Below are 11,827 nucleotides of genomic sequence, written 5' to 3'. Positions count from 1 at the left end.
GTTGGCGGTGAAGCCAGCTCGTCACGTCCTGCTCCCTTTTCATAGCGTGTTTTTCTTCTCCCCTAGGTACTCATCTGGCGCCGGAGACCCTCCTCAAGGACGGGAAGCCTCTTGAGAAGTAGGCTACATAATTTTGAGGATTCGTCCCCTCCGCTTTTCCTGTCACGTCTCACTTTCCCCCCACTCACGCCCTTGTCAGAAGTGTTTAAACAAGACAACAAGCAAGGGACTTATTGAATTATCTGCAACCCCGGGATGAGGAGGGAGCTGTGGGATGAGGTAGTAGTTTGTATAGTTTTAGGATCACACCAGATCTGGGAGATAACTATACAGCCTACTGTCTTTCTCACGGCAACCTAAACCATCACCTGCATGATGGAGACTGCCAGGAAATCCACATCTTGTGCTCACTGGTCACCAAGACTTGCGGTTCTGTTGCAGCTGGTGACCAACAGTCATCCACAATGACATCACTGTCATATATCACTGCCCTGGTTTGTTCGTAGACGAATCCTCTCTCATGCATTCAGTCTTTTTGTTAAGTTTCTCGGCCTGTAGGAAGGAGGACACTCCCCAGCTGAATGCATGACAACCATGCACTAAGATATATGCAATTAAACAGTCTTGTTGTTATTACTCTTTTACAGGGCAGATGTGTCGGTAGCTGTGCTGTGGTGAGGTAGTAAGTTGTGTTGTTGTGGGGTGTGGGATATTGCAACCCCTATTTGGAGATACAACTATACAACTTACTGCCTTCCACAGCGTGGCAGCATAATGCACTGTATTCCAGCTTCAGTGGTGTGTGTGCAGACATCTACATCCTTTCATTTTGGCAAACTTGTAAGTGGTTAGATTATTTATACAAAGTGTCCATTGCATGATTACTTTTGTTTTAATGAAGTGATTAGAGCCGGAAGGGTCATTCGATTAACAGAAAATTAATCTGCATGGATTGTGATCCATCAACTGTATTTATCATTAAATACCATTATCATTTAGCGTAATTATTGAAATTAACTTGCTACAGTTTCTCCAATATGAGTAGTTGAGTGACATTTAACTAAGTTTATAACTGCTGAGGTGATTCTTAATTCAGGTAAGAGCCCAGTGTCACACATTGTTTTGGCCGACCAACAATATAAGATCCCAAAATATTCAATTTAAAATGATAAAAAACAGGTAAAAGGCAAGGCAACTTTATTTGTATAGCACATTTCATACACAAGGCAGGCTCAAAGTGCTTCACATCATAACATGTCATACAATAAAGTGAAAACAAATAGAAGAATTAAAAGAAAATAAAGGCAAAATTAAAATGCATTACAGAAAGACGAGGAGAATAAAAACATTTGCAATAATGGTAAAAGCATCAAATCATTGGAAATGCTGCTAGGTGAGTTGTGTCACTTAATTAAGCTTTAAACTAAATATCTTTGGGTTTCTGGCTGTTGGTTGGAACAAAAGATGAATCGCTTCATTAAGATTATGACAGTTATTTTCCTTCTTCGTTTGCCTAAGAACTAAGCGAGGTTGTTCCTGAATCCTGATTAATTTAATTTTGATCCGTTATAGTCGTGATTTGATGGTAGAAAATCCAGAGAACTGGACATTTGAAATGTGGTATTTTTGCATCCACTTCCTAATAAAATATATCAGTAATAACTGTAAATGTTGTTTGTGTCAATTGCTTATTGTCAAATTGGGGCTTTTATCTTTAGCCTTGGTGAGTCAAATTAAGTATCAAAGGATGGTGAGAGAATTTTCATTTTCTGCTTCTTTATATTTCTCCTACACTACATTTCAGATGTAGAGTACTGTATCTTTATATCCACCACATGTATTTGCTATCTTACATTATATTGCAGACTCTGATTAACAATACACATTACAATCAACAGCTATCATGTGATGTAATTTTAGAGATAAAGATCATATTGAAAAGTTCACAAGCTACCCGGCAGTAGGACTATATAAAGCGGTACAAAGTATATTTTGATGCTAATGCATGACTTAGGCTTTGACTGACTAATCAGTTACCGAGTGTAAACCTTGTAAAAGGGACATTAAACCTGAAGCCTCTAGTTGCCTGAGTTGACCTTGTTGAGCTGCTGTGATTGGACAACACCCCTCATATCCGTGAGGGGGGGCGTTCCCTAAAACGCTCACCGATTGGTCAAATCGGACCGAAGTGGGCGGGACGTAGGTGCCTGTCCACCGCGCACCATCCACGCCGCCACCGACCGTAGAGGAGTGAAAACGAACGAGCTGTCGCGCGCCGGCTGTTTGCTCGGACGCCAAGAACTCGTATATGAGGATTCATCCCGTTTATACTCATATCTGACACACGGTGTTTATTTTTAACGCATTGTTGAATACAAGACGAGACAACTCAGAGTTCAGGGTTAGGTTCAGAGTTTGTTGAACCAGCTTTCTGAAACGGGCCCCCGGTCTCAACCACAAAAGCACCGAACCAGAAAAGAAAGGCACCGTAGCCAACCAGAAACAGTAGGAACTGTAGAACATACAAGGCAAAACACCACGACCTTTCTTTGTCAGGACTCTCGGGGCAAACAGACTTTATTACGTATTTAAAGACAGTGATTTATCTTAAAACAATCTAGAGAGTAGTAGTTTTTCATCCCAGCACAATCTCTGTTCCACTCCAGTCCAATTGGTGGCGGCAAAACACCTCTAACCTCAAAGACGACGAAGAAGAAGAAGAAGAAGACGACCGCGAATATACACTAAAGAAGAAGAACGTGAAAAACCAACATGGCGAACATTCGGTGTGTCAAGGTGAGGAGAGAAATAGATAAAGCTTTACACCGCAACACTTACGTGATTTGCTCTGAGAGGATATGACGCGTTGCACTTGTAATATGTCTGTGCGCGTGTTTTTCTTCTTCCTGTCAAGTTTGTTTTCCGCTTTGTTAAGATGTTTTCTTGGCACATGCTAACATGTTCGGAACCAGTGAGTTCACACAGCAGCGTTTGTTAACCTCTGGCTTCTCGGGTACACTGACATTGGAGACTTTAATACAGGGGATTATAATTTCTGATAATCCATTTAAATCCTGAAGAAATCTAGTTATTTCCATTAGCACTATCTGGCCTTGCAGATATGTTGTTTTATCCCCAGTCGTATAACATGTCAGCCTCCTAACACACACATTCGCCAGGGGTGTATTCCAGAAAGCAGGCTAAACAAACTCTGAACCCAACACTGAGTTTTCGATTCCACAACAGCTGTTCTGAATTAGTTAAATCAGCTTTGAGTATGTAAACTCGGAATTACGTGCCTGTGGAGACAGATTAGGGAGAAACTCGGGGTTTGTTGAAGAAAACCTGCCAGCGAGCCGGTTAGGTGCACAGTCAGTTTTTAGCAAAACCTGCTTTCTGGAACACACCCCAGGCGATGTCCGTTAAAACCAATGTGAAAAAAAACAAACGGAACACAAACCAGCAACAGCAGACCTCACCACCAGCTGTTTTCATCATGACTCAGTCTTAAATTAAAAAAAAAAAAAAAAGTAGTAAATCACTTTTTCAAAATATTGCATATGTCATACATGGGTATATTAACCCTCAGTACTTTTGTTGGAAGCCCAAGGATAAACGGGAGAATTCTCAAGTGCCCAGATATTTAATCTGGGCTTTACAGCAATGATTGACATTCACACACCGACGGCGGAGTCAACCACGCAGGGCGACAGCCAGCTCATCAGGAGCAATTAGGGGGAGGTGTCTTGCTCAGGGACACCAGGCACTCAGCTAGGAGGAGCCGGGGATCGAACTGGCTAATTCTAATGAGCACAACCAGTGATTTATATGAGTTCAGTGGAAAAGTACAAGTCTAAAGTAAACAAATTAAAAGCCAATTCTAACAGGTCTCTCTAGCTTTTGTTTTGTCAAGTTTCTTGATGCTGTGATTATCCTTGAGGCCACAACAGGTACTTTTATACAGTGTATGTCAAATGTTAAATTCCTATTTTGTACTGGTGTCAATATTACAACTACACTTTATATTAATAAAGCCGTTGTTTTTATGTTGTAATTTCTGAGCAATCTCTGGCAAAATAACTTCCTTCAGGATTAAATCAATTTTGCCATAACTTGTCTATTGACCAGTCAATAAATTGCCTCATAATTTCACCTCTACAAACGGTTATCACTTATGTATAGAATCTTATATCCCAGCTGTCATCTCCTAAATGATGAAGAGAATGCCTCTGCATTTTTAATTAATCAGAGCAGTTTTGATTACTCTTTTTTACCCGTCTTTCTCAGTGACCCATGTTTTTTTCTTCTTCTTTTTTTTTACTTTTAAAATGTTCCTGTGTTTTCTATTTCCCATACTACCCGCTTCCCTTTGGCCCATCCCGGTCCTGGCTTGTGTGCATGTTGAGTAGGGTATGGTTGGCCTGGTTACCGGTGGTGCGTCCGGTTTGGGCAGGGCCACTGTTGAGCGTCTTGTACAGAACGGAGCATGCGCTGTGATCCTGGACCTGCCCTCCTCTGATGGACCAGCTCTGGCAGCCAGTCTCGGGGAACGCTGTGCCTTCGCTCCTGCAGACGTGAGTCCAAATATCACTCAAGCTTATCACTTGTCAAATCAATATGCATCTACACCACCTTTCAAAAGTAACAAATCAGCTGTTGTATTGATCCTGTACTTCTTTCCATGCATGCTTCTTTGATGCATTTTCAAGATGTTTGGTGACATTAATCTTGTCTTGCCTTGTCATTGTTCAGGTGACATCAGAGGCAGACGTGCAGTCAGCAGTGTCTTTGGCCAGAGAGAAGTTTGGAAAGCTGGACCTGGCCGTTAATTGTGCCGGTATCGCAGTCGCCGTTAAAACGTATAACTTCAAGAAGGACGTCCCTCACAGCCTGGAGGACTTCCAGCGTGTAATCAATGTAAGGATTTATGAAATGATCTGATGCATACAACATGAGTAGAAAAATAAATACCAGTCACAGCTGTGCGACTAAATACTTTTACTCAAGTCCTGCAGTCAAGTACAAATTCTAGGTTAGTTGTACTTTACTTGAGGATTTGCATTTTATTTTTTCTACTTGAATACTCCTTAGAGGTAAATACTGTACTTTTTACTACACTACATTTGTCTGACAGCTTAAGTTATTTCTCAGATAACAATTTTAATTCCTTTCTGTCCAGTGAAAACCACGTATCGACAGAGATTGATGTTAAATGTTTGTGATAAACTTAAGGATTAAGTTTTCCTCTTTAAGGATTAAGTTTGTCCTGTTAGTTAAACATAATAATTATTCCAAAATACTCTTGGATCAGCAGAAAAATGCATTGTGGAAAAAGCTGTTTTTCTGTGAAACAGTGTACTTTTTTAAAGCTACCTGGCTCTCATAGCTTAGCGACGCTACAAACGGCTTAATATCGATCATTAACCTCATATGTCACAGTAAAACAATGTTTTACTGCACAATGACTGCTTTTATTAGTAAAGGATCTGAATACTCCATCCACCTCTGGACCTTGCTCTGTGCGTTTTTTGCAGGTGAACATTGCAGGAACCTTTAATGTAATTCGTCTTGCTGTGGGTGAGATGGGGAAGAACGAGCCCGATGCCGATGGACACAGAGGATGCATCGTTAACACAGCCAGTGTGGCAGCCTTTGATGGACAGGTCGTTTGAAATGTACACAAGCATAAAAGAACTAACTGAGTCGTCGCTCTGTTTCTCAACTTTTTTTTGGCTATCTCCCCCCCCTCTTTCTCCTCCAGGTCGGCCAAGCAGCATATTCAGCCTCCAAAGGTGGTATCGTTGGAATGACCCTTCCCATTGCACGAGATCTAGCACCCATGGGCATCAGAGTCCTCACCATAGCCCCCGGTTAGTGTGAGGGGTGGGACGGTACATGAAAGTCTAGGTTCGGTTCAGTGTGAGTTTGGTACAGCAGAGAACAAAAACCAAATGCTTAGGAATAATTTTCCTTTCACATGATACCAGTATCTTCACTCTAGCTTTAAAATGCTAGACAATACCATCTTCAATAGGCCGTCGCCATTCGCTTGCATAGGTGAACCAGCCATTTCAAAGAGATATGTTTGATATATCACAACTTTGTTTCATGCATATTACTGAGAACATATACTTTATGAATGAGACCAAATGAATGCATTCAGGCAGACCCTTGTTTTTCAGTAAAACAAATGGAATATACGGCTACAATTATCAGAAAGATACAAACATTCAGGCTCCCTCATGTGGTGCAAAGGTACAGATACAAATAAGACTATGAAATAAATTCTGCAAATTTATTTGGCTACCCTGGGAGAAGAAAAACCCCCTGGGGCCCAGTGTTTGGCAATGACTGATATGTGGCGTGCAGGTTCACCAGAAACCTGTTCAGCTGGGGGAAAGGCAGCACAGGAGAACTAGGACTGTCAAACCTTGCTGCAGTGAAATGACAGGTTTTGTAAAGGGAGTGGTGCTAGGTACCGCCTTTGTCCAGAGGCCGCCAAAATCAACACAAAATTAAAGTTCCTCGTAGGATTTTGAATGCAGGACTTGTACTTGTCGTGGAGTATTTTACGTTGCTGTATTGGTACTCTTACTTGAGATTTGAGCACTGATTGGAAGGGGACATTTTGTTTGTGTCTAAATCTGAATTTTCTCTCTCATCTCCCAGGTCTGTTCTCCACTCCCCTCCTGGCTAGTCTTCCAGAGAAGGTGCGCTCCTTTCTCGCCCGCCAGGTGCCCTTCCCATCTCGCCTGGGAGACCCCGCTGAGTTTGCCCACTTGGTGACATCACTAGCTGAGAACCCCATGATCAACGGAGAGGTCATCAGACTAGACGGAGCCATTCGCATGCAGCCCTGAGACAGCTGGTGTGTGTGTGTGTGGCCAGGTTAACAAAGGGTGTTCATCACCTGCATCCAATTAACAGAACTCTTTAAGTGTGGGTGTTGGTGTGGCTGGCTGCCTGGTGTAATTCTATTGTAGAAAGCTGCATACAGCAAATATAAACTGATGAATCCCCCGAACACCATTTAATCAAGTTTGCCTGTGAGAATGTGAGAGAATGTGTGTGTAAAATGTCTGTACAACATACAGAGCATTGCAGAACTTTATGCACTCCTTTGGTTGTTTTATACACTAATCCAGATTATAATAAACCTCCAGATGGTTTGAATTATATATTCCCAGAAGACTGTTTTGTTTTACAAGTCTATAAAGTATAGAATTTCTATTCCCCTACAGCTTATGAGAGTGCTGCGTAAACGAGTCCCCGACAGGTGCATCTCCACGTGGATATTAAACATAGAATGCAAACAAAGGGACATTAATCTCAAAGATAACTAGAGAAAGATGTATCCAGTAAAGACTTTTCTATGTCGTTCAAGTTCCCCTCAAGATGAACGTTCCACAGTCAAACTACATTTGTCAAATACTTTTTTTTTTTTCTAATCACCAAATGTGCGGATCTTATTTCCTGCCAAAAAAAAATCTTTCATTTACAAAAAAACAAAAAAACAAACTTGCAGGTACGAAAAATGTATATGCCAATATACATAACAAAGAAAAGTCTGGAGTAGTTGTCCCTCCACAACAGCAGGTGGTGCTCTGGGGCAATTTAAACTCATCCAAAGCAGTTTAGGCTTGGCTTGTGTTGAGGGTACTAATGTAATCCTAACTTCCGGGTTGGACTACAAAAATGGGTATCCCTGTAGCACTCTATAATATTATATTTCTTTAATCTATAAGGTCTGGAGTGAGTGCCTTGTCATATTACCCCCACAAGGTGGTGCCAGAGATTCTTGTGTCGTGAGCTGTAGCCAGACTGTCTGTCACAGCATTCATAGATGAGTATTATTACTCTGATAAGCATACAATTTCTCATTTATCGAGCATGTTATCGATCTGCTATAAGCAAAAGTATTGTTTGTTTACATTGAAGCTTACACATTACCATTTTTCTCTCTAACACATGCATACATTCAAACTGCAAGCTGCAAGCTGCAACATCAACACAGACGAGAAGAAGTGTTGGAGATATTTAATGTCAGCAAACCATGATAAAGTTGTGGGACAGTTCTGTCCTTTGGCTTTCCAGGAAAAAACTTGTAAAGAATAGTTTATAATGTTCAAATACGACATTAAACTGCTGCTTTTACATTCATGCATTAGTGATTATAATCTAACGATTAATATGTAATGGTGTCATTTTAGTAAAGCATTTTAAGTTTTATTCAGAAACAGCACATTTCAAATGCAGTTAAGGTTTCACTGCTGGAATAAGGCACACAATCACTGAGTGAGTGCTGTATTTGGCACAAAGCAACACTTTACCATAAATTGAATTCAATTGCATTTCCAAAGAGAGACACGCCCATTTTACAACCGATGGAGAAGCCTGTTCCCAGGAGCTTTGCCTCAAAACCTGTAACTCCAACTTCGATGCCGGTCTCTGCCGACAAACCGACTTTAGCTTTTAATGGACCAGCAGAGGCTGAAGCGCTGGCCACTTCTGCTTTAATAAAGGCTTTGGCACTGAGAGATGCCGTGGTGGCTCCCATTGCAATGGTGACATTGGGCCCTTTGGCCTCGGCCTCAAAAATCTTCCACTCAGCTCGGGCACGGCCCACCCCTGCAGAGGCGAACATTCCTGCCTTGGGAAAGCGTTTACCAGGTTTATCCACATGTCCATCTGCAAATATATCCGCTTCTTCATAGAATTCATCAGAAGCATAGGCTTTACCCTCCCGGTCATAGGTGTCAATCATCTCCACCAACCCGGCCGCACCAAAAGAAACTTCTGCACCTGCTTTCATAGTTGCATGGGCTGCAAACAAAGAGATGGTACATTTAATCTCAAAGACAACTAGAGAACAATGTTACAATGTGAATAAGACTATATTCTTAAATATTACATTACACGAATTTCATTACAGAAATACCATATTATGGTGAAGGGCATTTTAGGAAAATCATAAGACTATGATCCTTTTCCAAAACTGTAAACTTCTGTTGGCTGGTGCTTAGACAGTATTATTTTGAATCACCAAAACATATTTCAATACATTTTCATTTATTTATTTTTATCTTCTTTTTTTAAGTTGGCCTTGATTCTCATAACATTACATTTTCTCAAAATATTAAAACTTAAAACCTGAAATCTCATTGTAATCAACAGCCCAGTGGAGTAAACATATTTAAAAACATACTTACCATCAACTCTTACGTCTGAAATAATTAAAAGATGGAAACTTAGATATTTGCTTATTGAGACCAGTTAATGTTTTCTTTTAAAAACCATTAAGTCACATTAAACATGTCATATTCACATTGTTAGAACTTCATAAACTTTAGATTAACAGACTTCAGATTTTGATGTCTTTAATCAGATGTTTGCCTACCTGTCACTTTCAGGGTGGCTTTTAAACTCTGAAAGTTAAAGAGGAAAAGTCAGCAGCAGATCAGAACTCGAGTTTCTCTGTGGAAACTGCCTCAAGTGGAATTAAATAAATTATGCTAATGTAAATAATCTGTATAGTTCTATGACAAATTATATTGTGGATTTTGTATTTTGTTTCGTTGTTTTATAACATTGTTCGACAATATTTGTTCATCAGTGTTAAAACAGCAAAGAATGTCATCAATGAAGTTGGTCAGATTTAAACATTAAAACTAGACAAGATGCCAGTACTAGTGAGATATGAGTAAAACAAAAAACAGTCAATTCAATCTAAGTTCAAGTTGCTGATACATACTGGACCGTTGCGCTCCATCCTCCCTGAGTCAGATTTAGAACAGTAAAACTAGAAAAACAAATAACATTTAATCAAACGGTCCATTCAAAATATGAATTGCTGATACATACTGTGACATTTGGTATATATTGTAAGTTATAAAATCATGTGCAAATTTAATAAACTTACCTGAAGGTATGTATAGGAGATGTTTGTCAGAGAAAGAAAGTAAAAGTAAGAAAACGAAACGGCTCTGAACAATGGCAGGAAGAAGGCGTTGGTCATATTCCTGCACTGTCAACAAATATAGCAGCTTCTCAAAGCTGAGCAAAATCACTTCAGCTGGTTTGATTCCGTCTAAAAGACTGAGAACAATCTCACACTTGCTCAGAATGACAATGTTTGAAGCCTTCCAGTGACGGCACGCTCAAAGTCCCAAATAGTCATATTTATTGCCATTTAAACGGCTTCAGTCAAACTATCCAGCAAGTTTATTGATGTTTGAATCAACATTTATTTAAATCATATAATTGCATGAAATATTGTCAGATATATTGGTGAAAATAAAAATCTGTTGGGCAAACCTATGACTCCCACTGACACCTGAGTTTAGGGTGTGTCAAATGTACTTAAAGGAGTAGTTCAGAGAAGTTACAGAAGTGAAAGTAGACGCTTAAGGGAAATTGGAGGCTTTACAATAAACCCATGCGTGTGTGTTTGTGTTATGAAGTGGGCTATAATAATTAGAAACACTACACCACTATCTAGCGGTGAGAAGTGAGATCAGAAGTGATATCCATTCCATTGATGGATGTAGTCCGCCGCTCAATAGTGGAGCGTGCAACAAGCATAGAAGATTGAACTTGCTTGTTTCTTATCAAGTTAATATAAAGTTTTCTTTTCATGTTTTAGTATCTTACATGATGAGACTCTCCCTACATATGTTGTGGCTCCCCCTGTTGGTACGCGTTGTGCTATCCACCTATTCTTAACCCCCTCTGTGTATACTGATTGTAATGGCATGTGGTAATATGTGCAAATAGCATTAGTTCCCCTTTCGAAGCTTTGTCGTGGACAACCGGACGTGCTTTAGGTTCTTTTGAAGAGGTTTCTCCTCTCATCCAAGAGGCTCCTTCAGTCCTGACTGACTGGTGGGTAGTTTACAGTAGGTATTTTACACATTAATGCCACAAACACAACACACATACAGCTTTAAGTTACAAACAAACACAGTTCTGATGTGTCTTCAAACATAAACGTGTGGAAGTCTGCAGTGGAAAAAAAAAAACAAAATAAGGAAGGAAGGTAGAGTTCCTGCTTTGGCAATGAAGACGGAAGAGAGGCTGCATTTAGCCATCATCATCAAACATGAACGTCCATCACAGCTTGATCTGCTTCTTCTTCCTCTGTGAGTACATTCACTTTCTATTTCTATCATTCTCTCGTTTTACTGTTCTTTTAATTTTTCACTTAAACTTTAAACAGCTTCTCATGGTTGGACTCTCTTTTGTCATGTCATCAGTTCAGGACTTGTATCGTGTGTCAAGTTGTTCTAATAAATCATAAATAATGAATTACTTGATTAAAATAAATAGTGTAATAGAATATTTTGATTGAAGTATATGATGTCCATCCTCTTATGTCCCATAAGCTGTTGCAGCAATTTTTGATTTGATATAATTAATTATTCAGATATGGTGCTGAATATATATATATATATTTTTATAACACATTCATACTGCATGCCAAAACTGCACGGATGTGTTCTATGGGAACCCCATTGTCTCCTCTACTAGAAATACCACTGTGTAGAAATTTCTGAGACATATTGCATCACCATATGGTAAAAATACATTGCTCAAAACCCTGTTGTATACAAACTGATACTTGTCTTCTGCCTCCTGGTGGTTACCTTTTGCACTACAATAATTCTGACATCACAGGGAACAATCCAAAATGGCTGAATCCCATCAGCCCCCAGCTGGTTGTGTCAGGGAGACACATTAACAAATATTTCACAATGAGAACTTACTCTGTTGAAAGTACTTATAATTACTCTTTTTTTGGAAGCCCAAGGATAAACCAGAGAATTCTCAA

At 39.8% G+C, this 11,827-nt stretch overlaps 2 protein-coding genes across 2 annotated transcripts; one reads left to right on the top strand and one right to left on the bottom strand.

Annotated features, from left to right (window-relative positions):
* Window positions 1-2,630: 2,630 nt before the first annotated feature.
* LOC311016712 (3-hydroxyacyl-CoA dehydrogenase type-2-like) lies at window positions 2,631-7,178 on the top strand. The gene is made up of 6 exons (XM_084014609.1): window positions 2,631-2,796; window positions 4,410-4,574; window positions 4,753-4,917; window positions 5,535-5,663; window positions 5,762-5,870; window positions 6,670-7,178. Exons 1-6 carry the CDS (start codon window positions 2,773-2,775, stop codon window positions 6,858-6,860), a joined length of 783 nt encoding a protein of 260 aa, XP_083870735.1. The 5' UTR covers window positions 2,631-2,772; the 3' UTR covers window positions 6,861-7,178.
* Window positions 7,179-8,022: 844 nt separating this feature from the next.
* LOC311016713 (uncharacterized protein) lies at window positions 8,023-10,295 on the bottom strand. The gene is made up of 5 exons (XM_084014610.1): window positions 9,920-10,295; window positions 9,752-9,799; window positions 9,398-9,425; window positions 9,210-9,224; window positions 8,023-8,823 (listed from the first exon to the last, which is right to left on the bottom strand). The coding sequence occupies exons 1-5, from the start codon at window positions 10,013-10,015 to the stop codon at window positions 8,327-8,329; spliced, it is 684 nt and encodes a 227-aa protein (XP_083870736.1). The 5' UTR covers window positions 10,016-10,295; the 3' UTR covers window positions 8,023-8,326.
* Between the last annotated feature and the right edge of the window lie 1,532 nt (window positions 10,296-11,827).

The sequence above is a fragment of the Eutrigla gurnardus genome (genome assembly GCF_963514095.1).
Source record: "Eutrigla gurnardus genome assembly, chromosome: 8".
Lineage (NCBI taxonomy): Eukaryota > Metazoa > Chordata > Actinopteri > Perciformes > Triglidae > Eutrigla > Eutrigla gurnardus.
Note: the sequence above shows the minus strand (reverse complement) of the source record. Positions and strands in the feature narration are given on the sequence as shown.

Excerpts from the sequence above, each read along its gene's own strand:
- LOC311016712 (XM_084014609.1), top strand. The coding sequence starts at position 2,773 with ATGGCGAACATTCGGTGTGTCAAG. Across the intron at positions 2,797-4,409 it reads CGAACATTCGGTGTGTCAAG|GGTATGGTTGGCCTGGTTAC; the intron begins GTGAGGAGAGAA and ends CATGTTGAGTAG. Across the intron at positions 5,664-5,761 it reads TGGCAGCCTTTGATGGACAG|GTCGGCCAAGCAGCATATTC; the intron begins GTCGTTTGAAAT and ends TTTCTCCTCCAG.
- LOC311016713 (XM_084014610.1), bottom strand. The coding sequence starts at position 10,015 with ATGACCAACGCCTTCTTCCTGCCATTGTTCAGAGCCGTTTCGTTTTCT. Across the intron at positions 9,800-9,919 it reads TCTCCTATACATACCTTCAG|TTTTACTGTTCTAAATCTGA; the intron begins GTAAGTTTATTA and ends TTGTTTTTCTAG. Across the intron at positions 9,426-9,751 it reads GGATGGAGCGCAACGGTCCA|AGTTTAAAAGCCACCCTGAA; the intron begins GTATGTATCAGC and ends TTTAACTTTCAG.